Genomic DNA, 27497 nt, shown 5'->3' with positions numbered 1-27497 from the left:
CATAGGTACTGTGCAAGCAAACAGATGTTCATTAGGTAGCTGTTTCTGAATGATTTCATATTATACTGGAATTAATTATATACAATACTCTAGATATTTTCTTCTAATCAAGCTTCTATTTATTTATTTATTTATTTATTTTAAGATGGGGTTTGAGCATATTGGTCAGGCCGGTCGCGGACTCCTGACCTCAGGTAATCTGCCCACCTCAGCCTCCCAAAGTGCTGGGATTACAGGCGTGAGCCACCTCGCCCGGCTCCTAATCAAGTTTCTTAAAAGTAGATTCAGAGATTGCTTTCAGGTGGTATGTGTACCCTGCTGTATGAAAAATTAGGTAGATGGTCCATCTATCTGAGCAGATACTTTCTTCAGATTCTCAAAGAATCTGTGATTGCAATGTAGCCATCTTTTATGAGTTATTTCAAAGGGAAAGCATAATCAAAGATCTAAACAATGTACTTACAAACAACATCAACATATTACAAACTAAAAGGGCTATCCCATGGAGTGTAATAATGCGAATTTAATAGTTTTACTACTTTAAAACTATTAATATATAGGCAACCCAATTCTATTTTAAGGCTTTCCTTTTTTAGAAAAAATAATTTCCAAACATTAAGATATTTTAGAAGGTATTTGTGAAATACTGTCATAATCTATAATTGCACACATAAGACATTTTGTATATGTGGTCAGAGTAATTTTCTATTCATTTACTTTGTGTTATACCCATATAATCGAGGTTTTTTGTAGTACCTTATTATCTAAATAATTATATCCTAAATTTATTTTGGTATTCAAAGGTTTTACAAAATACATTTCTACCTCATTGTCACTTATTTCACCAAAAGGTACCTTGTACTTCATTTATTTTTCTTTAAGCTTTTAATACACAGATCTGCTACACCTTTTACTTAATTTTTCCCAACAGTAATATTTAACAAAATTATATTACAATATCACCAACAATATCACCTGACATTGATATAGTCAGGATGTAGAACATTTCTAATACCACCCTCATGTTTATCTTTCATAACCGTATCCAACACCTCCTCCTTCCCTCCTCAACCCCTGACAATTAATCTAGTCTCCATTTCAACAGTTTTGTCATTTCAAGACTACTATATTAATGAAATAATACAGCATGTAAATGGGATCATATTATATGATATATAAATGGAATGAAACCTTTTGGGTTTGGCTTGGTAAATCATAATACTCTGAAGATCCAAATTGTCATATATGCCAACAGTTCATTTCTTTTTATTAGTGGGTAGTATTCCATGGTTAAGGATGTACCACTGTTTGCTTAACCATTCACCACTGAGTAACACCTAGGTTGTTTCTAGTTTTTGGCTATTACAAATAAAATTGCTATATACATTCATGTACAGGATTATGTGTAAACATAAATCTTCATTTCTCTGGAATAAATTCCCAGGAGTGCATTCTGGGTTGTATAGTAGCTACATAGATTTTTGAGAAACTGCTCAACTGTGTCATTATATATCCCATCAACAGTGTATGAGTGATCCATTATCTGCATCCTTGGTATGTTTGGTATGGTCATTATTTTTCACTCCAGCCATTCTGATAAATGTGTAGTGATATTCCATTTTGATTTACTTAGCATTTCTCTAATGACTGATGGTGAAAATCTTCATTTTCTTGTCCATTCTAATTGGACTGTCTGTATTTAACTTTTGAGTGTTGAGAGTTCTTTATATTTAATATATTCAAAATATTGGCCTTTGTCAGATATGTGCCTGGCAAATCTTTTCTCCCATTCTAGAGCTTCTTTTCATCCTCGTAACAGGGCACAGCAAACTTAAAAATCTTAAAGTCCAACTTAACTTTTATGTGTGATGCTTTGGGGGTTAAGTCTTAAAAAAAAATCGGCCAGGCACAGTGGCTCACACCCATAATCCCAGTGCTTTGGGAGGCTGAGGCAGGCAGATCACAAGGTCAGGAGTTCAGAACTAGCCTGATCAACATGGTGAAACCCTGTCTCTACTAAAACTACAAAAAGTTAGCCAGGTGTGGGGGCGTGTGCCTGTAATTCCAGCTACTCAGGAGGCTAAGGCTGGAGAATCACTTAAAGCTGTGAGACAGGGGTTGCAGAGCTGAGACTGTGCCACCGCATACCAGCCTGGGCAACACGGCAAGACTCCTTCTCAAAAAACAAACAAACAAACAAAAAATCATTGCCTCGCCGTAGATCCTAAAGATTTACTCCCATGACTGTTGGCTAAAAGTGTTATGTTTTATATTTACATTCATGATCTATTTTGATAGAGTTCATTTTCTATATAAGGCATGATATATTCATCAGGGTTAATTTTTTGGACTATGGATGTACTATGGATGTCCAATTGCCTCAAAACCAACTGTTGAAAAGGCTATCTTTCCTCTATCGAATTGCTTTCGCATCTTTGTCAAAAGCCAGTTGGCAATATTAGTATTGGTCTAATTCTGGGTTCCCTATCTTGTTCTACTGATCTATGTGTAAATCTTTCTGCCAATACCACAGTTTTGTTTACTGTATATCTATAGTGTTCCTGAAATCAGGACCACTAATCACTCCTACTACATTATTTTAATAAATCTTTTTAGATATTCAGGTTCGTTCTTTCCCCCATCTGAATTTTAGAATAAAATTTGTTTCTATCTACAAAACAAATCCTGCTATGATTTTGACAGGAATTGTCTTTAACAGGTATATCAATTTGTAATGACCTTTTTTTGTGTGTTTGAGATGGAGTTTCACTCTTGTTGCCCAGGCTGGAGTGCAATGGAGCACTTGGCTCACAGCAACCTCCGCCTCGCAGGTTCAAGCAATTCTCCTGCCTCAGCCTCCAGAGTAGCTGCGATTACAGGTATGCACCACCATGCCTGGCTAATTTTGTATTTTCAGCAGAGACGAGGTTTCTCCATGTTGGTCTGGCTGGTCTCCAACTCCTGACCTCAGGTGATCCACCCGTCTTAGCCTCCCAAAGTGCTGAGATTACAGGCATAAGCCACAATGCCCAGGCAACTTCACATCTTTAGTATGTTGAGTCTTCCAATCCATGAACATAATATTTCAGTCCATTTATTTAGCTCTTTCCTAAATGAATAATCAATATTGATTAAAGAAATCAGTAAATAGCTAAATAAATGGACTGTATATAGTATATACAAAAGCTATATATATATACATATATATATAGCTTTCAGTATATAAATCTGACACAAGTTTTACTACATTTACACCTAAGTATTTTTTTGTATGTATGATTATAAATGATAATGTATTTAGTGTCTAAATGTTCATTGCTAGTTAAACAGAAATGCAATTACTTTTTTGTATATTTATATTGTATCCTGCAATCTTACAGATTCACTTAGTAGCTATAGAAGTTTTTTCTGTGGATTCCTTGGATTTCTATGTAATCATGTCATTTGCACATTAGGACAGTTTTATGTCTTCTTTTCCAATCTGTATGCCTTTTATTTCCTTTGTCTCTCTTTAATGCAATGGTTACTACATCCTGCATTTTGTTGAATATGAGTGGTAAAGAGACATTCTTGCTTTATTCTTGATCATAAGGGAAAAACATTCAGTCTTTCACCATTTAATGTTGGCTTACAGGTGTTCTGTAGTTGCTCTTTATCAAGTTGAGGCAGGTTCTTTCTATTGCAATTTTTCTGAGAGTTTTTATCATGAATGGGTGCTGAAATGTATCAAATACTTTTATTCCACTGATTAATATAATCATGCAATTTTTTTCTTTAGTCTACTAATATGGTGGATTACACTCATTGATATTCAAATAGTGAATTGACTTTGCTACCTTAAAATAAACTTCTATTGTTTGGGGTGTATAATTCTTCTTATATACTGCAAAATTCTGATATTTTGTCATGGACATTTGGGTTTATTCCAAAAAGAGTACTGATCTGTAGTTTCATTTTGTTTGTTTTGTTTTTTGTAATGTCTTTGGTTTTGATATAAACAAGGTAAAACATTTCTTAAAGTTAACTGAAAAATCTCTCTTCCTCTTCTATTTTATGGAAGAGATTTTACAGAATTACTTTTAATTCTTCCTTTAAAAGTTTGGTGGACTTCTTCAATAAGAGCATCTGAGCATGGAGATTTCTTTCTTGGGAGTTTCATAATTATGTTAATTTACTCAACAGTTCTGTCTTAGTCCCTCTTGTGTTGCTATAGAAGAATACCTGAGACTAGCTTATGGTTCTATAGGCTGAGAAATTTTTGGGCATGGCCTTGAGTTCTGGTGAAGGCTTCTGTGCTGCATCACATGGTAGAAAAAAATCAAAGGGGAAGCAAACAGGTGCAAAGAGGGGAAAGCCTGAGGGGTGTCCTAGCTTTGTAACAACCCACTCACTTAGGAAGTAATCAATTCCTGCAAGAAGTAATCTAGCCTCAAGAGAGCAAGAACTCACTATGGTTAAAACAGCACCAATACATTCATGAGGGATCTGCCCCCATAACACAAACACTTCCCACTAAGCTACACCCCCACAACACTGCCACAATGGGGATCAAATTTCAATATACCCAAACCACAGCAAGTTCTATAGGGCTATTCACATTATCTATTTCAGACTGAGTTGTGATCATTTGTATTTTTCAACAAATTGGCCCATCTCACCTAACTTGTAAACTTATATGTATGGAATTGTTCATAGTATTATTCTCTTATTATCCTTTTGATGTCTGCCGTGATATCCTTGTTTCTGATACCATTTCTGACAATGGTCATTCTGTCTTCTCTCTTTTTTTGGTCAGTCTTTCAATTTTATTCATTTTTTCAGAGAATCAGCTCTGTTTCATTGATACTATTTTCAATTGTACTGATTTCTACTCTTACAATTTCCTTTCTTTTTTGCTTTGAGTTTATTTTGCTATTCTTTTTCTAGATTTGTAAGACAGAAGCATAGATAACTGATTTGAGACTGTTCCTCTTTTCTAACATACGCATGTCATGTTACAAGTTTCCTCTCAGGGATGCGGAGAAATAGGAACGCTTTTACACTGTTGGTGGGAGTGTAAATTAGTTCAACCATTGTGGAAGGCACTGTGGTGATTCCTCAAGGATCTAGAAATATCAATACCATTTGAACTAGCAATCCCATTTCTGGGTATATACCGAAAGGATTATAAATCGTTCTATTATAAAGACACATGCATACGCATGTTTACTGCGGCACTGTTCACAATAGCAAAGACCTGGAACCAACCCAAATGCCCATCAATGATAGACTAGATAAAGAAAATGTGGACATATACACCATGGAATACTATGCAGCTATAAAAAACAATGAGTTCACGTTCTTTGCATGGACATGCATGGATAGAAACCATCATTCTCAGCAAACTGACACAAAAACAGAAAACCAAATACTGCATGTTCTCACTCATAAGTGGGTGTTGAACAATAAGAACATATGGACACAGGAAGGGGAACATCACACACCAGGATCTGGGGGGTGGGGGGCTATGGGAGGAGTAGCAAGGGGTGGGCGGATTGGGGGGGAATAGCATTAGGAGAAATACCTAATGTAGATGACAGGGCAAGGGATGCAGCAAACCACCACCGAGGCACGTATATACTTATGTCACAAACCTGCATGATCTGCACATCTACCCCAGAACTTAAATTATAATAAATAAATTTTTTAAAAAATTTCCTCTCAGCATTCCTTTAACTGGTTTTCTCAAATTTTGATTGCGGTATTTTCATTTTTTGTTAGTTCAATATATTTTTTAAAATTTGTTTTGATATTTCCTCTTTAACCCATGGATACTTTAGAAGTATGGTGTTCAGTTTCCAAGTGATTGGACATTTTCCTATTACCTTTGTGTTACTGATTTCCACTTTGATTCCACTGTGTTTAGTGAACATACTTGTATGATTCAATACTTTAAATTAGTGGAGATTTATCTTATGACTTAGGATATGGTCTATCTTCCTGTGTGTTCTGTGGGCACTTGAAAAGAATTTGCAATCCACTGTTGTTGAGTGGCATGTTGTATACATGTTGATTAGATCTTGTTAGGTGATGGTGGTGTTCAGTCTTTCTGTATTCTTGTTGATTTTCTGTCTAATTGTTCTATAAATTATTGAGGAGAGGTAGCGGAGTCTCCAACTATAATTGTGAATTTGTGCATTTCTTCTTCCAGTTCTATTAGTTTTTGCTTTACATACTGTACAGCTTTCAGTGCATATACATTTGTGTCTTAAAAGGACTGACCCTTTTATCAAGTACATATTCATAATGTACTTCTCTGGTAATTTTTTTACTCTAAAGCCTATTTTGTCTAATACTAATATAGCAACTCCTGTTTTCTTTTAATATTTGCATGATATATATTTTTTTCAATCTTATTTTCATCCTGTATGTGGTGTTATAAATCAAATAATTTTCTTGTAGATAACATACAGCAAAATTATGTTTTGTTTTTGAGACAAGATCTCACTGTGTTACCCCAGCTGGAGTGCAGTGACACAGTCACAGTTCACTGCAGCCTCAACTCCTCAGGCTCAAGTGATTCTCCTAACTCAGCCTCCCAAGTAGCTGGACCAACAGACATGTGCTACCACGTCCAGCTAATTTTTAAATTTTTTGTAGAGATGGGGTCTCACTGTTGCCTAGGTTGGTCTCGAACTCATAGGCTCAAGTGACCCTCTCACCTTCACCTCCCAAAGTGCTAGGAATATAAAGGCAGCACCCACTGCACCTAGTGAAATCACATTTTTAAAATTCATTCTGCCAAAGGACTTTTAATTGGCATAGACAGGTCATTTACATGTAATGTAATTACTGATAAGTTAGGGTTTAAGCCTGCCATTTTATTTTTTATTTTTTCATTTCTGTTTTCCTTTTCCTGACATCTTGTGAGTGAGTTACCTGAACATTTTTTAGAATTCCATGTTTACTTACCTATAGTGTATTCTGATTATATCTCTTTGTATAGCTTTTTGGTGGCTGCTCTAGGGATTGTATATACATTATATGTATTATATATACATAATTCATAACCTTCTGGTGTTATCAATTTGTTAGTTCGAATGAAGTATAGAATCCTTACCTTCCTTTACTTCCCTTTATCTTCCCCCATATAAAATATAATTTCTTTATATATTTTCTTTATATATATCTAAAGCCTTATCAGACAATGTTTTAACTTTTGCTTCAAATACCAAACATAATTTAGAAACTCAAGAGAAACAAAAGTATATTGTATTAAATAATATTTTTGCTCACTATGTGTCTTAGTCCATTCAGACTGCTATTAGAATATACCATAAACTGGATAGCTTATAACCAAATCCATCTCTCACAGCTGCAGAGGCTGAGGCTTGGATCAAGACACTGGCGGACTCAGTGTCTGGTGAGGGCCTGCTTTCTGGTTCATAAATAGTTCCCTCCAACTGTGTGTTCACAAGATGGAATCCCACCTCTCAAAAGCCTCATCCCTACTCCCATCACATTTGTGACTAGGTTTTAACATACGAACTTTGGGGCACCACAAATAATACCAGAGTACTGTGCTTTTTCTCGGTACTTGGTATTTCAAGATTCTTTTATTGTTTCTTTTTGTTTAAAGAACTTCCTTTGGCTATTCTTTCAGGTTGTATTTGCTCATGACAAATTTTCCCATTTTTCCTTTTCTGAAAAATGTCTTGATTTCCTTTTCATTCCCGAAAGATTTTTTTTGCTGAGTATAGGATTCTAGGTTGACAGTTCCTTTTCTTTTAGCACTTGAAATATGTGCTATTTCTTTCTGGCCTCTGAGGTTTCCAATGTGAAATTTGCTGTCATTTAAATTGCTTCCCTCCCTATAGGTAAGGTGTCATTTCTCTTTTGCTGCTTTCAGGACTTTGTCTTTAGTTTTCAAAAGTTTGACAATGATGTGTCTTGGTATGGCTTTGTTTGGGCTTATCAGTTTGTGGTTCATTCAATTAGAATCTATAGGCTTCTATCCTTTGCCAAATTTGGGAAGTTTTCAACCTTTAATTTTCTGAGTACTCTTTCAGCTCTGCCTTCTTTCTCCCTTTGTCCTAGGACACCGAATCACCTGAATATTAGATATTTCGTTATCGTCCCACTTGTCTCTGAGGCTATGTCCTTTTTCTTTTTAGCTTATTTTCTATGTTCAAATTAGATAACATCTATTTTTCTATTTTCTAGCTCACCAATTATTTCCTGCATTTGTCTAGTCTGCTGTTTATTCCATTCATTGATAGTTTATATTTATTTTTGAGTTGTAAAATTTGTATTTTGTTCTTTATACTTTTAATATCTTTGCTCAGACTTTCTATTGCTTTGTGGGGATTCTTTTGTTTTAAGCTTATTTGTAATTGCTCATTGAAACATTTATATGATTTTTTTTATGATTGTTCTAAAATTTTGGTAGGCAATTCTAACTTTTCTGTCATCTTCATGTGGGCATCTATTGATTGATTTTTAAAATTCAGTTTGAGATATTCCTGGTTCTTAGACTGACAAGTAATTTTCAACTGAAACTTCATAATTTGGGGTTATTACCTTATAAGAGTATGGATCTTATTTACATATTTTGTTTTTATTGTATTCCTCTGACGCCACTTCAGCAGAGAAGGAGGAATACCATCTCATTGTTTCTAAGTGGGAGTGGAAGTCCAGGTTTTCCCCTTGGCCTTTGAAGACACTCAAGGGGAGGGGTCCCATTGGATAGACATGGAAGTTCCCTTATGGGAATATCAGGCCTCTACTTTTATCTCCCTGGCTAGGAGGAGAAGAGATGCTTCATTACTGTTCTCCATTTAATTTCACTGATACTAGAAGGAAATGACTTTGTTACCTCTGGTGATTAAAGTCCTGCCTCTACATTAGGCTACCTCTGATCCTACCCCAGCAGGGAGAATGAACACCTTTTCACTGCCAGGTGGAAGAGAAAGTCCACATGATCTCCCCTGACATTGTGAGGGAAGCCTTTCTTACTACCCAGCATAAATGAAAGTCTAAGCAATCTAGTTCACCTTCTCTGTTACCACCCCAGCAGAGAGCTTAGAGCATCTCCTTATAGCATAGAGGGGTTGATAGCCTAGGCTCTCTACTCAGTCTCTGCTACTGTGGGTCAGGGTAGGGCCACAATTTTTCCTGTGGGTGTTTGCAGTAGAGTGGCTACTGTTTTTCTGTCTTTCTAGGCTATCCCTTTCCTGATCGTTTGGCTAGATAAATCAGGGTTTTCTTGGGGCTTTTCTGTCTATGGCTATTGGTGTTTTTAGATTGCCTACTCCTCTAGCACCTAATTTGGGATATTTGCAGGGTTAAAAAGAATACCTAAGCGACTAACTGCTATGTTGTTCTTTGAATCCTAAGGTCCCTACCTAGTTGGTCTACCTTTCTTGTCTCCACTTTTCAGAGTCTTCCTATGTTTCTTTTCTTTACTTTATATATTAATGTTTGGGGTTTTCAGTTGTACTCATTGGGGAAAACAGGGAAAAGTATATCTGTCCTATCTTCCTGAAAGTGGAAGCCTTCATGGAATTTTAGATCACTCACCTCATTCTCACTGCCAAGCTTTTGCCATCTGCTTTCTTCTCTAACCATAGAATTCATGCTAACTCTTGAGAAAACTCTTAATTTTAACCTTAATTGTAACTATTATGAAGGCTTCTCCAATTACTCTGCTCACAATGAGACTTCATCTTTCTAACTTTTCTTTGGACATCTATGGTCTGTTCTGGTATTTAAATATAGTTGGTCTTTTGTCAGATCCTGAGTATATCTGAGTCTCAACTTTCTTATTTGTGAAAAGAGGATGACACTGGTCTCTTGATTATTTGATGAGATTTTTTTAATAAGTATTAAATTTAAAAATAGGAATGAAAAACCATAAAATGTTTGTTAAATGTCAGGCATTACTATATCACAAAAGTTCTGTGTAAGGTTTATCTCCCTTTTATGAATTATAAATTCTTTGAGGGAGGTGATATCTCAGATTCTCTCACTGTGTTTCTCTACAAAAACTAGCCCAAATGGCAGAATTAAACTCTTTGTTCTTAGAGATATACTCTAGATGTTTATATTGAACTACCAGAACTAATACAAACAATAGTTCCCATTCCACTATTACTTGTCAAGCAAACACATAAACAACTAATCCATGCCGCATTACTACATTCATGTATGTCAGGAGACACAGGTATTATTCAGATGGTCTCTGAAATACTCAAGGAATCTTTGAAGATAATGTAGACTGGGTGTGTTTTGAAGACATCTATTATCAGAAAAAAAGGAGAGAGACTCATTTCATTAAAATATTTTTCAAAAATATGTTTTCATATATTTTACAAGTCACTTTATATGTAAAAAAAAATATTCCTTGCTTGGGAAACTTACAATCCTAACTAAAAAGACAAAATAGCTACATGAACTTATGAGTTCATTTAGTCCATTCTCCTTGAGAGCAATCTTTTTTATTTTTAAAGCTTTACAAAACACACAATTGAAACAACTCTTCTATTTAATCACTAATTACCTCTTCTGTTCTTGAAGAAAATAAAAGCAAGAGGTTTTCACTTTCTGTAAAAAGTGTTTTAGTAATTACAGAGCAATCAATCCATAGTTTAGCTTTTATAAAAAAGACAACAGTATTGTCTTTGCTCAGAGATAAATGGCTTAGTATTCCAAAAACAGACTGATTGGTTAAAAATATAATAAGCTGATACAGAAGATAATGAGAAGACCCTGTGTGCTAAATGAATGAAACCTGCCATTTCTGTGGGATCATACTACCTTAATATTTTCTAATTAACTACTGTTACTCATCAAGCATATGTGAATTACAACTTGAGTTTTCTATGTAGTTTCCACTCAATAAAAAATGGGCTCATCAATCAGTTCCCTATTCTGATCCTCTTTGGGACTAATAAACCTGGTTTATAGGTAATCTCTTTGTGTACTGAATAACGTGAACCTCTCCTCTAGATATAAATCGCCTCCCAGCATGTTGGTAAGTATTAAGTTTCTAGTTTTGCAAAGCAAACCACTAAACTCTGAAATGTACCAGACAGAAGTATAACCAGCTTTGTAAAACCCCATTGAGTGTCTAGTTTGCTTCCTTAGGTGACATCTATTCTGCTAACCTAGTCAAAATGCAACAAAGCCTATAGAAATATGTTACGTACATTTAGTGTTATTACAAGATGTTAACATGACTTCAACACAGAAGTGGAAATGGTTTAAAGAATTAACACTGAAATCACTTAGCAGATAACAAACATACAAATAAACCATTGCCAAAATATTTTAAACATTTTTAAAACTCAAAAAATTTTAAATTAAATCTGTGGAACTCATACAGCTAAACTTACTTTTAGCTTTTGGGGAATATATGCTAATAAATTAGCTATTTTAAAATTTCAGTTACTTTTTCCAGTAACTCTGTGACTACACATATTAGGCTCAAGCTATAAAACAAATTAAACAAATATTTATTCTATTTGACAATTTCATCAGAAATTTCCCAACTTTCTGTACTATTGAATTAGAAATTAAACTAAGTGTTGTTATCTGTGTTATTTTTTAAAATGAAAGCTTTATTTTTGTTTAAAAAAGGTGTGTATTTGGAGGAAAGAAAATAATGGCACTATTTTCTGGACAAATTCTTCAAGTAATGAACTTACAGAAGTGTAATTTCCAAGTGTTTGTTTTCAAGTAAAGTTTTTCCTGTACTTTCAACATGCCACTTTTACTTTAAGGAAACAAAGTGAGATGGCTCTCACTGTCACACTGGCATTTTACTTTCACCAGCACCACTTTGGTAGTGGCTTTTATTGGAATATATTATTAATTCCCAAATGTATTTTCCTTGGCAACTTCCTTCAAGAAACAAAACTGTTTTGGAAACAATCTTAACAGTATTTTCAAGAAGGACCAATTGATTCTTCTATCTTTTTGGAAGATTTTTAAAATGAGTATCTATTTCCAGTTATTCTACGACCACACCATAGTACTGTAAACATTAAACACTGGCTCTATGAATGCCAAATTCACAAGAATGAACAATCACAAATTTAGAAATTTAACTATGAATGAGAAAGTATTATAAATAAATTGTACTTAACGAAATATAAAATCACAAAATCACTTATCTGACAATTATTTATTAATTTGGCAAAAAAATTAAAGACTATTGGGAAGAAAAACAAAAAATAAATAAAAGGCAAGGGGAAAAATATTAATTTTAAAAAAAGAAAAAAATCACATTAGCTAAAACTACGTATAAAAAATGCAAAAATTGGGGAGAACACTAAGGAGATATTTCTTTTAACTAATATCCAAATTCCGGACAGTCTCTTGTACCTTAAAAACTCACAAAAACAATATTTTACTTTCAATTCATTTAGAACCAGATGGCAGTACACTAGATGCTCATGCATAATTATCACGCTACTTGTTCCTGGTAAACAAGAATACATGTATAGGTGCCTAGAAAAGTTTCTTAAGACTGTATCAAAGCTGGCATGTTGCTTTTGTGAAGCCAAACTGCATTTGTTTGACTCGGGGTGTAACCAGTTAATACTGAAGTTTTAAAGGATTTTGCAGACTCTTGTTTGTGCTGGTCTCTACGAATTTTGCAGATCCTTGCTTGTGCTGGTCTTTTGCACCAGTCCAAAAGCAGAATTTAATATTCTGAAACACTGTAAAGTGAACTCTAAAGAGAGCTTAGTAAAATTGCTTTAAAAGGTTTACTTTACTTTTAAAAGCATCTGTTGCTCCAGGTGCATGGTTTTTGTCTGGATGAAACTTCAAAGCAAGCTTTCTATAAGCTTTTTTCAAATCTTCATCACCAGCATCTTTCGTAACTCCAAGTACTTCATAGTAATTTTTACATTTGTTTATGCTGTGAACAAGAGAGTGTGTTATAATGTAAATTTCAAGGAAGATGGTTATGTAATATCTCTAATTTTTAATTTATTAGAATAGTATAAAGAACTATCTATGGACTCTTTCTCAAAATCTAATGATGGCTTATCCCTTTAAGGGTTAGTTTGCTTCACTCTTTTTCGACCATAGACCATTCTTCCAATCTCTTCCCAAGTCTGAGAAGAGTAAACCATGAAAATGTCCTTAGTGTAATATATTACAAGTAAAGCATACACTGTAGCTAAAATGAGACAATAAAAACAACTTTTTTAGTATTCATAAGTGGATAAATTCCGAAACTCCTCAAAAGCATGTCACAGCTAAGAATGAACATGCATTACATTCCAAAAATTTTGTTCTTTCATAATGTAGATCTAACCAACTATCAAAGCAACAGTTTAGTACCTGCAAAATAACTGCAGTATTCTGTGGTTTAAATGTTAAGTTAGCACAGTTATTTATTTATTTGTTGGTACAGATGGGGTCTTGCTATGTTGGGGCTGAGGCTAGTCTCGAACCTCTGGCCTCAAATGATACTCCCCATGTCAGTCTCCCAAAGTGCTGGGATTACAGGCATAAACCATGCACCCAGCCAGCCCCGTTATGCCAAAGATACTTTTTCTGTGTTACTCTCTAAAAAAGATAACATCTCATGATAAGATATAACATGGGACTCAAAAAATGTTACCCCTGATTTTCACTGTGATAAGCACATTTCTAAAGATTATATACATATAGTTTGTACCTTAAAAATTTAACAGATTTAAGCCTGGAGTCTTTAAAGTATATTAGGATTAGAAAAGAAATACTCTGAATGGAACAGAGAACATTAGGTACACGTGGATGCCAACTTTCTTCCAAAACCTAGTAATTTACTTTCACAAAAGCCACAGTACATTTTCAAAATTTTCGGAGAGTACTTTGTAATTTTAGATGCATTCCACGTGCGGGTGGCTTGATGACAGGGTAGTGACAGGCAAAATGATCTACAGTAAAAGTGGACATTAACAGCAAAAGAACTACAAAGACTGACTCAAAGTTTTCAAAGAAAAGAGATGAGATCTTTTTCTTTAATATTAAACCTATTAGTTACCATAGTGCTTGGCACACAATAGGGCCTCAGTAAATATTTTTAGAGTAAATGAGCCTTAGCTTTCCTTATATAATGAAGGTATCTATCATTTGTTATATGAACTTGAGAGTAAAAAGGGAAAGTAATATAAGATTGTACAAATTTACAGAAATTAAAATTGGAGTTTTCTACTTTAGATACTTAAAAAACATTAACATACATCAATTTTATTTCATATTTCCTTTATTTAGTCAATAATTATTTATTGAATACCAACTATGTCCAGTGTTCTAGGCAATTAACATTATCATATATCTGTAAACAAGAGAATGATCCCCACCTGTATAGAGACTCATTCTCCTAGAAATGTTTAGAAACTATGTGACAGAAAAAAAGGAAATAGGGAATATTTATAAAACACCTACTGTGTTAGGTACAGGTCCACCATGCCATATCAATGTTCCAATATCCATAAATCACTGAAAAATCAAAGTTATTCTATAACTAATTTTACTTCATAAAAAAATGAATTGGACTCTGTCTAGATTTTGCATATAGGAAAATCTGACCTGAAAAGATGTGAAGCTACTATAGAGTCTTCATTTATCCCATTTAAGTGTGAATGCCTATATGTTTTGCTATAGAAATATGACTATTTGTTACGGACTGCTGCCCTAGACCCTAAGATGTATAATATATAATATACTGTTATCCCTTGGTATCCACAGGGGATTAGTTACAGGATGTCCCCTCCTTGAATACCAAAATCTGCAGATGCTCAAATCCCTGATATAAAATGTTATAGTATTTACATATAACATTTACACATCTTCCCATGTACTTTAAATCATCTCCAGGTTATAAGTAATACTCAAGAAAATGTAAATGCTATGTAAACAGTTGTTACACTATATTGGTTGTTTAATTTGTATTATTTTTTTACTGTTGTATTGTTATTTTTCACCAAATATTTTCAATTCACAGTTGGTTGAATCCACAGATGCAGAACCATAGATGTGGAGAGCCAACTATATTAGCACCTTTCTAAAACAGGAAGAATTCTAAATTCCAAATTGCATTTGGTCACAAAGATTCCACATAAAGAACTGTAGAATTTTATTATGCTGATTATTTTACACAAATATCTCATATACTCCTCATTCGGTAGATATTATTCCCATTTAACCAATGAGGAAACCAGTCTTTGAGTGGTTAAGTAAATCGTCTAAGTTCACATAACCAAGTAACAGATGAGAATGAGGACTTAACTTCTTTAACAAAAATTTACTAACCATATACTTTCTGTTAGGCACAATTTCAGATACTACAGTGGTGAATAAAATAGTCAAAATCCCATTAAATTTATAATTAGGAGAACAAGCAATATACAAATATACAAGTAAAATATAAAGTACATCATATGGTGATAAACATCTGAAGAAAAATAAAGTAGCTAATTGAAACAAAGAAAGGATGGGTAGGCCTATTTCAAATAAGGTAATAAAGGAAGGCCTCACAAGTAAGAATTCAAACATGTTAATCTGACTTGAAAATCTTGCTCAGAACCAGAATACAGAAGAAAAGGATACCCTTCAGACTTCAAACTGACCTTTATCTTGCTATTCCTTTCTTACAATCAGTATTGAAGCACTCTTTTACCTCTTATATTTTTGCAATTGTTTTTGGTGCTCAGCACATCTTCTCTGCCTCTCTTCTTGCTTAGCTAGTTTCTACAACTTCTGCAGACTCTAGCTTAGCGCTTCCTTTTCCTAAGAATCCAAATTCCTCAGGACTAGGTTTGCTGCTCCTCTGATGTCCTCCCTAAATCCTCTGAATTTAGCCTTATGTCAACAATTACCACAGTGTACTACAGTTGCCTCTTTACTTGTCTGACAACTCTTCTAGATTACAGGTTCTTTGAAGGCAGGGATTATGTCTTTTTCGCCATAAATGTTGGGTGGATGTACAGATGACTTTCAACTTAAGAGCAGAAATGACGGGGATCTAAAATGTCACGTTCAGATCAAATGTGGCGAATGCTGTCATGAAAATGTAGTTGTTACTAAAAATCATTTGGAATAGAAGAGAACCAGTTAATAGAAGTGAAACAGACTTGAGACAAGGTATAGAACTACAAATATGGCAGACACTGCCTAAGTGCAAAAAATAAAAGGTAAATTAAACACTGAACAATCCTAAAGCCATTACTACTTGGTTACTTGGTTTGACTGTGTAAGATGTTTAATTATGTTCCAGATTAAGCCTCTAAAATTGTCTTGTTTGTTTACAATTACTGAGCACAAAAGCCTGGTCAACTTAAAAAGGCAGCACAGGTTGCTGGATAGTGTAGACAAAGTAGGTGAAAATCTGCAGTGCTCTATGTAAGGTCATAAAGCTAACAACTGCCACAGAAAAAAAAAAAAAAAAAAAGTCTAGACAGGAAAAACAGTTATTTCACTAATTCTTAGCTGTATTCAGCTCCATAATATCTTCCCTACACTAAATTTTCTTTATCTATTAGAAGAGAAATTCTTGAGAAGCCAGCAGTTATAAACTCATCATCACCAATGGACAGCCTTAAGACTATGTATTTCAAGTAATGCTCCCAATATACCCATTCACCTAATTTTTTACACCTGAATGAGAAATTATTTCTATTTTCATTCATATTGTTGTTCATCATGCTCCTTTTCACCAGTTACATATGTTTGTCACACTTCATAGTTTGCTGCTTTCTAAAAGAGTAAAACCTTCTCCTGCCTCACTGAAGAATTAAAATAATTTAAAAAGAAGTAACCCATTACCTATCTTGGAAGGAAACAAAGGCCAAAAGGATCTGTGTGGAGCTCAACAATGGGAAAACTCTGCCTGGTCCAGACTTTATGTCTTCTCTTATGTGCATAAAGGCATAGTTGGTGGGAGAGGATGGTCATTTTTCGATTCTCTTTTTTTCATGTGCTATATAGCTAATTATTTAAATATACTCCAAATTTAACTGGCGTTTAAGGAAACATTTATTTATTCCTGAGACAAAGAATTACTTATTTTATAAGTTTAGCCAAACGATTTCTTTTCTTCTCACATAAAGAACTGAAGTTTAAATCAAATCTTAAATTCAACTCCCCATAATTAAATTGACTTAACAGTTGTACAGAGTGCTTCTGATTGATAAATACAATGATACTCCAGTTAATGATTTCACACTGATGTTGTAAAGTTTTTAAATGATATATTAAAAACTTTAAATAAGATCTATGACAACTGTCTCAATTATTTTTCAGTATACTTCAACTAAAAAAAAAAATTGCCAAATTTAACAGAATATTAGTTTGCAAAGTTAAACACTTTTTCTTCAGTCTTACTGTAAGCTAGCTCTTACTTATGCAATGGATGCAGTATTATTGCAAGACTTCTCCCCATTGAGCCAAATTGTCACTGAGCAACTTGTTTGCATAATTGTGCTAACCAACAAGATAACATGGCTTTCTTCAGAAAAATCCCCTGTGTATAGATAAAAGAAAAAACAAAAACATACATCATGTAAGTGTTTGCTGGTGATCTGTACCCTCACTAAAGCAACTCTTATGAAGGCTAATATAAAAGGTATATTCAGCTAAGCAACTCATATAATTTTAAAAACTTAGGATTCTCTTAGAGAATGTTCCAACCATATTTAGCCCCCAAAAGAAAAAAAATCAATTTATTTAATTAAAAAGGTATAATAAGATTATGGACCAGAGGACCAGTCTCTAATACAGGTATACTACTAAGCTATTTCTTCAACCCATAAAGAATTCATGGTCTCAAATGTGATAGACCTCAAAGCTAAATCAGCAATACTTCCATTCTCTTTGCTTTTCTCCTCTGCAAATATTCCACACTTTTACCACTCTCAAGCTTTCAACCTCATCTCTTTTCTTCTAACTCTCAGAAAACAACCTCAACTCCAATTTGACAGAGAAAACAAAAAAATTACCTCCACCTTTTATGTCTCGGTCAAATACATAGTGTATCTACACTCACCATCATCTTTCATTCTTCCATTCTCAAGCTGTGTCCTTGCCTAGAGCCAGTTCCTCTGGGCTTTGGAGAACCACACATACAACCACCCACATACACAGAAAACCAACCCCACTCCACATATATATATAATCAATACCAGAACAAAGAGGCATCAATGTTCTTCATTCCTTATTTCTACCACACCTTGGACTACTCTTCTGTTTCTTTCAAGGCTAGCGTAGAGGAAATGAGAAATAGACTTTTTAAAATAATACCAGATTTAGCAGATTCTTATTTTCCAAAACTTTCAACCATAGTTTTTAGTAAACTTGGAAATATATAGGTGATTCCATATATTCTTTAAAAAATCATATATAATACATTTAACTTTCTTTGAATCCTTCATTGAGAGTATGTTCTCCCAACATAAAGTAAGTCCTATAAGCAAATATAACTTTTTTTAGGATGTGGTTTCCAGGAGCATGTTTCAAGCACACTGCTTATTAATAAAAGTTTTTTATGAAATAAATTCAAAAGTAAGTCTCTCACTTATTCACTTATTCAGCTACCTCTGACATAAAAGTGGTTAGCAGAATTATTTATATTCTCAAAGTGCTTCACTACCATTCATATTAATTAACTACTCTACCATGGCTTTCCCATGATTAGGGAATCCTTTTTTTGTTTGTTTGTTTGAGAAGGTGTCTCGCTCTGTCGTCTAGGTTAGAGTGTAGTGGCGTGATCTCAGCTCACTGCAACCTCTGCCTCTTGGGTTCAAGCGATTCCTCAGCCTCAGCCTCCCGAGCAGCTGGGATTACAGGTGCCTATCACCACGCCCGGCTACTTTTTCTATGCTTAGTAGAGACAAGGTTTTGCCATGTTGGCCAGGCTGGTCTCGAACTCCTGACTTCAGGTGATCTGCCCCACCTCATCCTCCCAAAGTGCTGAGATTATAGGCCTAAGCCACCACACCCAGTCAGAGAATCCTTTTATCTCATTGTAATCACTCTCGAAATGTTACAATCAAGCCTTAGCATTTAAATATATAGGAACAAATGCAAAATATAAACATATGGGTATTTGATTTTAAAATTAAGATATGGTAACAAATCACTTTCCTTAATAAATAAAACCTGTATCTCACAATACACTTCAATTACAAATTATGGTAAGTAAAAAGTTGAAAATGGAGTAAAAAGGCGAAAAAAAGAAATAAAAAGAGAAACAAACAAGAAAGGACAAATGAGAAAGAGACTTAACTAGTTTTAACAACTCTTCACTAAACTATACTATATGATTCACTCTCTCTGAGAATTCTTGAATTAATCACTGTTCAAAATCCTTAATTCTTAGTTCCCCTAGCAAAGTAGTATCAGTACAATATCAATACAGCTTCCTTAAGCTTTAACTGTAAACAAAGCAGACTTTTCTCTAGTGTTTGAAACTCTAAGTTTCATTTTCTTTCCAGAAAACCTTTTAATTATAAAATTAATAAAGCCAGATACCCAAAACCCAGTTTATAATTTTTCTACTCTAACATTTCTGCTTGAAGTAAAAGGGTATCATGAGGCAAAACTAAAAACAGAGACAGAATAATCAGAGTTAAAAATAATATAAAAAGAAAGGATGCTACTGTCTTCATATATATAAAGAGAGAGAGAGAGATAGCCTTAATGAAGAATATAAATAGAAAAGAAATCCTTTGCTATTACACTCAATATTCCTTTCATGAAATTCTCCCATTTTCATCTATGTAAAATAAAACAATTATTCGTCCTCTTTCAGTATTGCTATATAAACATATTGTATGAAAAAGTTGCAATAATTTTTCTTAAAAAAATTGTTTGGAAAAAGCTTTGTAACTTAAGGCTACTTTTAAAAAATAGACTGTTCCATAGAGTTGGTACTTTACAGATCAGTTTTATAAAGAATATGAAGCATAAGACACACCCAGAGTTCAATTCCTTGATGTTTGTTCTTCTAATGTTCTATTTCACATTTTACAGGTGTTACAACAGCAAAAAGTACATTAGTACCAATTATGATTGAGATGGAAATCATATTTACTCCTACCTGAGAACTCCATCTACTTGGTCTTTGGTATAGCCTTTTCCACCTTCACCACTACCAGATGTGCTGTCCTTTGTGCAATTAGGCTTGCTTTGATCACCACTACCTGATGGTTTTCGGCAATGAGGGATATTTCCAGCCGTGCTTCCATTTTTCATAATTATTTCCAATAGTGCTGTAAATAGATAAAGTATACTGTGCCTGTTTACATCAAGGTACATACACAAGATCCTGAGAAGAAAGTTTTAAAGCAGACAAATTATGAACTATGGTCTCCAAAAGGATTCACCATAGAATCTTTTTAATTAGCATGCATTCCTGTGTACTTAACTGTTTACAGAATACTAATCACCATCTAGAAGTAGATATGAACTTAAGAAAGTTAAAGCTACTAACCTGAGATTATAATAATTGAATTATTTATGACAGAATTTTATATGTCATATCATGTGAAACTGCAGATTATCAAAGAAAAAGAGGTAAGTCTTTAAAGGAGCCAATGAGATCCTCCACAAAGTAACAGAAATTTAGACTTCCTGTTTAATTCTCAACAGCAACAATGGGAGCCAAAAGACACTGAAATACTATGTTTCAAATGCTCAGAAAAAAAATAAACTGCTAACTTGAGTTCTGCACTAATTTTCCAGAAAGTGCACAAGATAAAAACATTTTCAAACAAATGGAAAATTTATCACTAAAAGATTTTCACTAGAGGATACTGTAGTATATACATTTCAGGCAAAAGGAAAACATTTACAGATAGGCTAAGATGCAAAAAGGAATGTGGTAAATATGAGAGTAAATATGAGGAATGAGTGTAAAAAATAACAGTTTTACCTATGATTTGTTTTTTAATCATCTGGGGAGGAAAAGCATAAAAGTAGGGGTAGTAAGAATGTATGAAATAAGGTAGGCCATATATATTCATAATGGTTCAAGATAGGGTAAGCGATAGGGTGAGTGTCAGGTAAGTGATTACACTGTTTTTTCTCCTTTTGTGTGTGCTTGAAACTTCCCATAATAAAAGTTAAAACTAAACATAAAAAATTTTAACAAAACTACAAAGAAAAAAAGAGAAATCCACCATCATTGTGGATTTTAACACATTTCAATCAGTAACTGACGTAAGGTAAATTTTTAAAAAATCATTAAGGATACAGACTACTTAAACATCAAATTTATAAGCTTTATCTAAGAGGTATAACGTTATACCCAACTGGTGAATATTCCTTTCTCATATGCCCACATTACAGCTAGACCACAGAGTGGTCCTCTTCAAATCTTAAAAAATTAGTACCATATATATACCACAATCTATGAGCACAATACAGTTATGTTAGAAATCAATTACAAAAAAAAGTAAAAAATCACAAATGGGTTGGAAAAGAAAAAACAAATACAAAAAATCTAGACAGCTTATGTATCAAAGAAATAATAGAAATCACAAAAGATTTGGAATATAAATGAAAATACTACATATCAGAACTTATGGGTCAACAACTAGCTATCCACATGCAAAAGAATAAATTTGGACTACATCACCTGGGACACAAAAATTAACTCAAAATGGACCATAAACCTAAATGTAAGAAAGCTTCAAAACTCTTAGAAGAAAATACAGAAGTAAATCTTCATGATGTTCATTTAGAAAAAACATTCTTAACTATAGTAACAAAAGTAAAAGTGATAAAATGAAAACAGAGAAAATGGGCTTTATCAGAATTTAAAACTTTTGTACTTCAAAGGCTATCAACAACAGAATGGAAAAAAAATATTTACAAATAACATACTTAATTAAAAAAATGTATTCTGAATATATAAGGATTTCTTACAGTTCAGTAACAAAAAGATAAACACAGTTAAAAAAACAGGTGAAGGATCTGAATAGACATTTCTCCAAAACAAACAAATGGTTAGTAAGCACACAAAAAAAGTTGCTCAACATCATCAGCTATTATATCACCTCACACTCACAAGGATGGGTATAATCCAAAAGATGAACAATAGTAAATGTTGAGAAGGATGGGGAGAAATTGGAACCCTAATAAGTTTCTGGTGAGATTGTAAAATGGTGCTGCTACTTTGAAAAATCATCTAGTAGTTCTTTAAAAAATTAAACATAGTTACCATTTGACTCAACAATCCCATTTCTAAGTATACATCCAAGAGAAATGAAAACATACTATACAAGGACTGATTCATTGCAACATCATTCATAATGGCAAAAGGGTAGAGACAACCAAATGTCTATTAACTGATGAATGGATAATGATATATTTAGACAATGAAGTATTTTCAAAATTAAAATGCATCAGAGTACTGATATGTGCTACAACATGGATGGACCTTGAAAACATTATGCTTAGTGAAAGAATCCAGTCACAAAAGATCATATACTATAAGGTTTCATTTACATGAAATGTACAGAATAGGCAAATCTCCAGAGACAGAAAGTAAATGAATCATTGCCAAAGCTGGGGGTACAGGGGTGGGTGGAACTGGGAAGAAATGAAGAGTGACTGATAATGAGTAGGGGGTGTCTTCTGAAGGAATGTTCTAAAATTGATTTCCATAATGGTTGTGGAATTTTGTTAAAATACTAAAAAAACCACTGAATAGCACAATCGAAATGAGTGAATTGTATGGTGAGTTAGGGCTCAATAAAGCTGTTTTGTTTATATACATATAAATTACATAAAAATAAATATGTATAAAACATAAATATATGTATAAATATATTTATATATAATAAAGATATATATATACTCAATTAGGCACCAATCTATCAGTTATTAATGAGAAATTTTTTTTTATTTTGGAGACTGAGCCAGGCTGAAGTTTAGTGGTGTGATCTTGGCTCAATGCAACCTCCATCTCCCGGGTTCTAACAATTCTCCTGTCTAACCTTCCTTAGTAGTTGAGACTACAGGAGCCTGCCTACAGGTGCCTGCCAACACGCCTGGTTATTTTTTGTAGGTTTTTTTTGTTGTTTTTTGTTTTTTTTTTTTTTTAGTAAAGATAGGGTTTCACCATATTGGCCAGGCTGGTATCGAACTCCTGACTTCAAGTGATCTGACTGGCTTGGCCTCCCAGAGTACTGGGATTACAGGCATGTGCCCCGCACCCTGCCAATTTTTAAACTATAGTCTATATTTAGTCTACAATCACAATGAAAACCAGCATGGTCTAAGGGAGGTAGGTAGTGGTTCACAGCATTCAAATATAATAACTTTGTGGGGATTCTGGACAAAAGGTTATGACAGCAGCTTAAATTTTAAATCTCTCCAAATTCCCTCATCAGAGAAAAACTTCATGCACAAAAGCCCAAAATAGAAGAAGGTGGGGACAAACCACCAACTGCCACAAGATCTGTGTGGGTAGTGGAGTATAATAAATGGGCATTTGCCAGCACACAGAACATAAAAAATAAAAATAAAAATAACCAGCAGGGACTCTATGTAGCACAGCAGGCAAAACTGGGAAAGTGTGCCAAAAGGAATGAGTTTTGCTTACTACAATAGTACACAAGTACAAGGGTCCACAATAAAGCTTTAAGGGCATGGAAGGCTCTAGTCACTACATGCCCTCAAAAAAAATCAGTCAAAGCTCTCTTCCTGAGCAAAGCCACACCAAGAAGAAGCTGCTGGAAACAGAACCCAAGAGATAGGGAAAACAGAAAAAAGAGGATAGGGAAAACAGAAAAAAAAAAGAGAAAAAAGGAAAAACAAAATATGAAAAAAATATGAAAACAGAGGATAGAGAAAACAGAAAAAAATATGAAAAAGAAACTCAAGATAAAAGTAGGGAAGGCTAAAGGAATGAAATCTCATTTAGCAAGATGACATTTTTAAACATTACATAAAAACAGAAGGATCTCTATGTATTTAGGAAGTCTAACAGCACATAAAAATGAGTAAAAGAAAATGACAGAAGTCAAACCTAATACAAAATTATAAGAAAAAAAGGATGAGTAAAAATTAAACCTCTGAAGACAATGAATACATACCACAAACACTTGCTGACAAAACAGATGAACACTTTACTACTTCAAGCTGAAAAGACTAAAAATTAATGCATGATATAAAAGAACAATACATATCAAAATTACAACAACATCAGAAATTACTGGCTAGAGGCAATGGATCACACCTGTAATCCACCATTTTGAAAAACTGAGGTGGAGTTCAAGACCAGCCTGACCAAGACAGTGAAACCCCGTCTCTACAAAAATACAAACATTTAGCCAGGCATGGTGGCAGATACCTGTAATCCCAGCTACTCAGCTTCTTGAGAGGCTGAGGCGGGAGAATTGCTTGAACTGGGAGGTGGAGGCTGCAGTGAGCGAAGATCATACCACTGCACTCCAGCCTGGGCAACAGAGCGAGACTCTGTTTCAAAAAAAAAAAGAAAAAAGAAAAAACCAAAAAAGGAAATTATGTATCAAAAACTTAGCTGATAAAACTCAACAAAAAATAAGACATTAAAAAATCTATTTAAAAAAGACTAAACTAGAAGAAACAAAGACTCATAAATACAATGGATAATGCTTTAAGAGAAAGAAAATATACCAGAACGGAATTAAAAAAAAATTTTTTTAAGTGAAAAAGACAAAAAAAAAAAATCAAGAGTAAACTGAAAATATTAATAATAAAGATCCAACATATGTACAATAGGAGTCCTGAAGAAAAATAAAGAATAGAACAAATAAACTTTTGTGATATAAAAACAAAAAAAATTTGAAACTATATAATGAAAAGGCAAATCACAGATCCAATACTGACCAGGAAAAACCAACACCAAAACATATTCCAGTAAAATTAACTAAACATCTAGGCAAAAAGAGCAAATGACTTATAAAGGAGGGGAAATTAGACTATCATTGGACTTTGTTCATCAGTAGTACTTGCATAAAACAATGGAGTAACACAGATACACAAGGAAATAAAATGTATGCCAAAGACTTTGTAGCCACCAAACTAACTTCAAGCAGTAAGGCTACACAGATAAACTGTTTTCAACACCCTAGAATTAATGGAGCTTAGTTCCCACAAGCCCTTCTGGGAATCCATTATAAAACAGGCTTTAGGAATCCAAGATAATTACATATACACGGACATAAGGATTGGTAGCAGTAAGCATTAAATGTATAGCTATTTATACAACTAAGACTAAATGATAGTTAAGAAAGAGAGCATATAGCATGTAATGACAATATTTTCTAACACTGTAGATATGGTTTGAATATTTTTTAAATGGTGGGCTTCCCCTGTCTTTTCTTCCTCTAATAGAAAAATTATTAGACTTCTTCCCTTCCCTTCTCTTCCTTTTGGAATTTGAAGCTAGCAATATCTGTCAACCCTGAACCAAGGAAGCTTGTTGGGACTCAAAAGATAGTCATGTCCAGGCGTGATGGCTCACGCCTGTAATCCCAGCACTTTGGGAGGCTAAGGTAGACAGATCACTTGAGGTCAGGAGTTCGAGACCAGCCTGGCCAACGTGGTAAAACCCTGTCTCTACTAAAAATAAAAAAGATAGCCAGGTGTGGTGGTACATGCCTGTAATCCCAGCTACTCTGGAGGCTGAGACAGGAGAACTGCTTGAACTCAGGAGGCAGAGGTTGCAGTAAGCCAAGACCATGCCAGTGCACTCCAACCTGGGTGACAGAGACTGTATCAAAAAAATAATAAAATAAAAAATAGAGACAGTCACAACTAAAAACATGGCTGAATCAAGAGGGCCTGCACCAGTGGGCTTTTATGTACTAAAATATATACAAAATTTTACATAAAAGCTCAATTTTATGTAATAAAGCAATACATTCATTACATAAAAGGCAAAATGAGCAAATAAGTGGGAGCCACATTTCTCATGCTCATCTCATATGGAAATAGAGATGGCTAGAATAAACTCTGTGGCATTTTACTAAAAATGGAAGTGTGCAAATATACTACATGTGTCTGCATCACAAATACTAAAATTAATGTTGATCAAGTTACTATAGATATGTGTATACCACAAACACATATATACATAAATATACATACGTGCATTCATACATACATTTATTTCCTGGCTCTGTCCACTGATAGGGCTACAAGCAATGACAACACCTCTGTAAGCCATGAGTTTATTTAGTATCTAAATCTAGTTTCCAAATACAATTGTCCAGTAAAAGGAATCAGGACTTCTTGGAAAATAGCTAATTTCTAGGGCAGAGAAAGTAAAATGTGAACCTGAAATTTTTTTTTGTGTTAGGAATTTTAAAAAAATCAAAGAACAATGAGGACATGTCAAAAAGACACAGGAGCCAGCCTGAAGGGGCTCCCACTAACTAAATCTGAACACTGAAATAAATGATGATAATGACAGATTAAACAGGAAACCATGAATCCATAACAGATAATTGAGGCTGAATGCCAACTAATAAATGTAGAAAGAATTATGGAATTAGAAAACCACATTTGGCAACCATCAGAAATTTATTCAGGGAAGAATAATCAATGGACACTACAAAGATGTGAAAGTTTGCTCAGTAACAGGACACGTACACAGTTTCAAAGTATTTCCCCACAAAATATGTATTAATTACAAGGAAGAAAAGAATAACATCATAGTGGGGGAAAACAGCAATAACTTACTTAACTGACTGATCAAAGTAACCTCACCAGTAAGGATCAAATCAACATCATGTGTCTCCTGATATGTTACACTAAGAACAAAAATCAGCTGGATGTGATAACTCACACCTGTAATCCCAGCACTTTGGGATGCCAAGGTGGGCTGATCACTTGAGCCCAGGAGTTCCAGACCTGCTTGGGCAACATGGCAAAACCTTGTCTCTACAAAACAATACAAAAATTAGCCAGGCATTGTGGCATATGCCTGTAGTACCAGCTACTCAGGAGGCTGAGGTAGGAGAATCACTTGTGGCTAGCAGGCAGAGGTTGCAGTGAGCCAAGATCATGCCACTACACTCCAGCCAGGATGACAAAATGAAACTCGTTTCAAAAAGAAAAAAAAAAGGAACGCACATTACTTCCATGATATTACACCAAAAACGAATATAATGAAATATCAGTCAAACCCAAATTAAGGGCTAGGCACAGTGGCTCATGCCTGTCATCCCAGCACTTTGGGAGGCCAAGATGGGAGGATCATTTCAGCCCTGGGGTTCGAAACCAGTCTGGGGAACACAGTCAAAGCCTGTCTCTATTTATTTAAAACAAACAAACAACAACAACAACAACAAAAACAAGTTGAGGGAAATTCTATAAAAGCATTGGCCTAGGCTGGACACAGTGGCTTATGCCTGTAATCCCTGCACTTTGAGAGGCTGAGGCAGGCGATCACTTGAGGTCAGAAGTTCAAGACCAGCCTGGCCAACATGGTGAAACCCCATCTCTACTTAAAAATACAAAAAAAAAAA

The 27497-nt window shown here is 34.3% G+C and overlaps 1 protein-coding gene across 4 annotated transcripts in view; it reads right to left on the bottom strand.

Moving 5' to 3' along the window:
- The window catches only part of DNAJB14 (DnaJ heat shock protein family (Hsp40) member B14), a 50990-nt gene that overhangs the window by 13829 nt on the left and 9664 nt on the right, over positions 1-27497 (bottom strand). For 2 of the 4 annotated variants that reach the window (XM_017511360.1, XM_017511359.1), the window contains exons 2-3: positions 20075-20246; positions 12759-12904 (exon numbers count right to left, since the gene is read on the bottom strand). In XM_017511360.1, coding sequence (XP_017366849.1) covers positions 12759-12904; positions 20075-20246 — 318 coding nt within the window. Of the gene's footprint in view, positions 1-12758; positions 12905-16388; positions 18235-20074; positions 20247-27497 lie in introns of those variants that run through there. The other 2 variants (XM_017511362.2, XM_017511361.2) reach the window with 2 other exon arrangements.

This window comes from Cebus imitator, unplaced genomic scaffold (genome assembly GCF_001604975.1).
Source record: "Cebus imitator isolate Cc_AM_T3 unplaced genomic scaffold, Cebus_imitator-1.0 Scaffold447, whole genome shotgun sequence".
Lineage (NCBI taxonomy): Eukaryota > Metazoa > Chordata > Mammalia > Primates > Cebidae > Cebus > Cebus imitator.
Note: the sequence above shows the minus strand (reverse complement) of the source record. Positions and strands in the feature narration are given on the sequence as shown.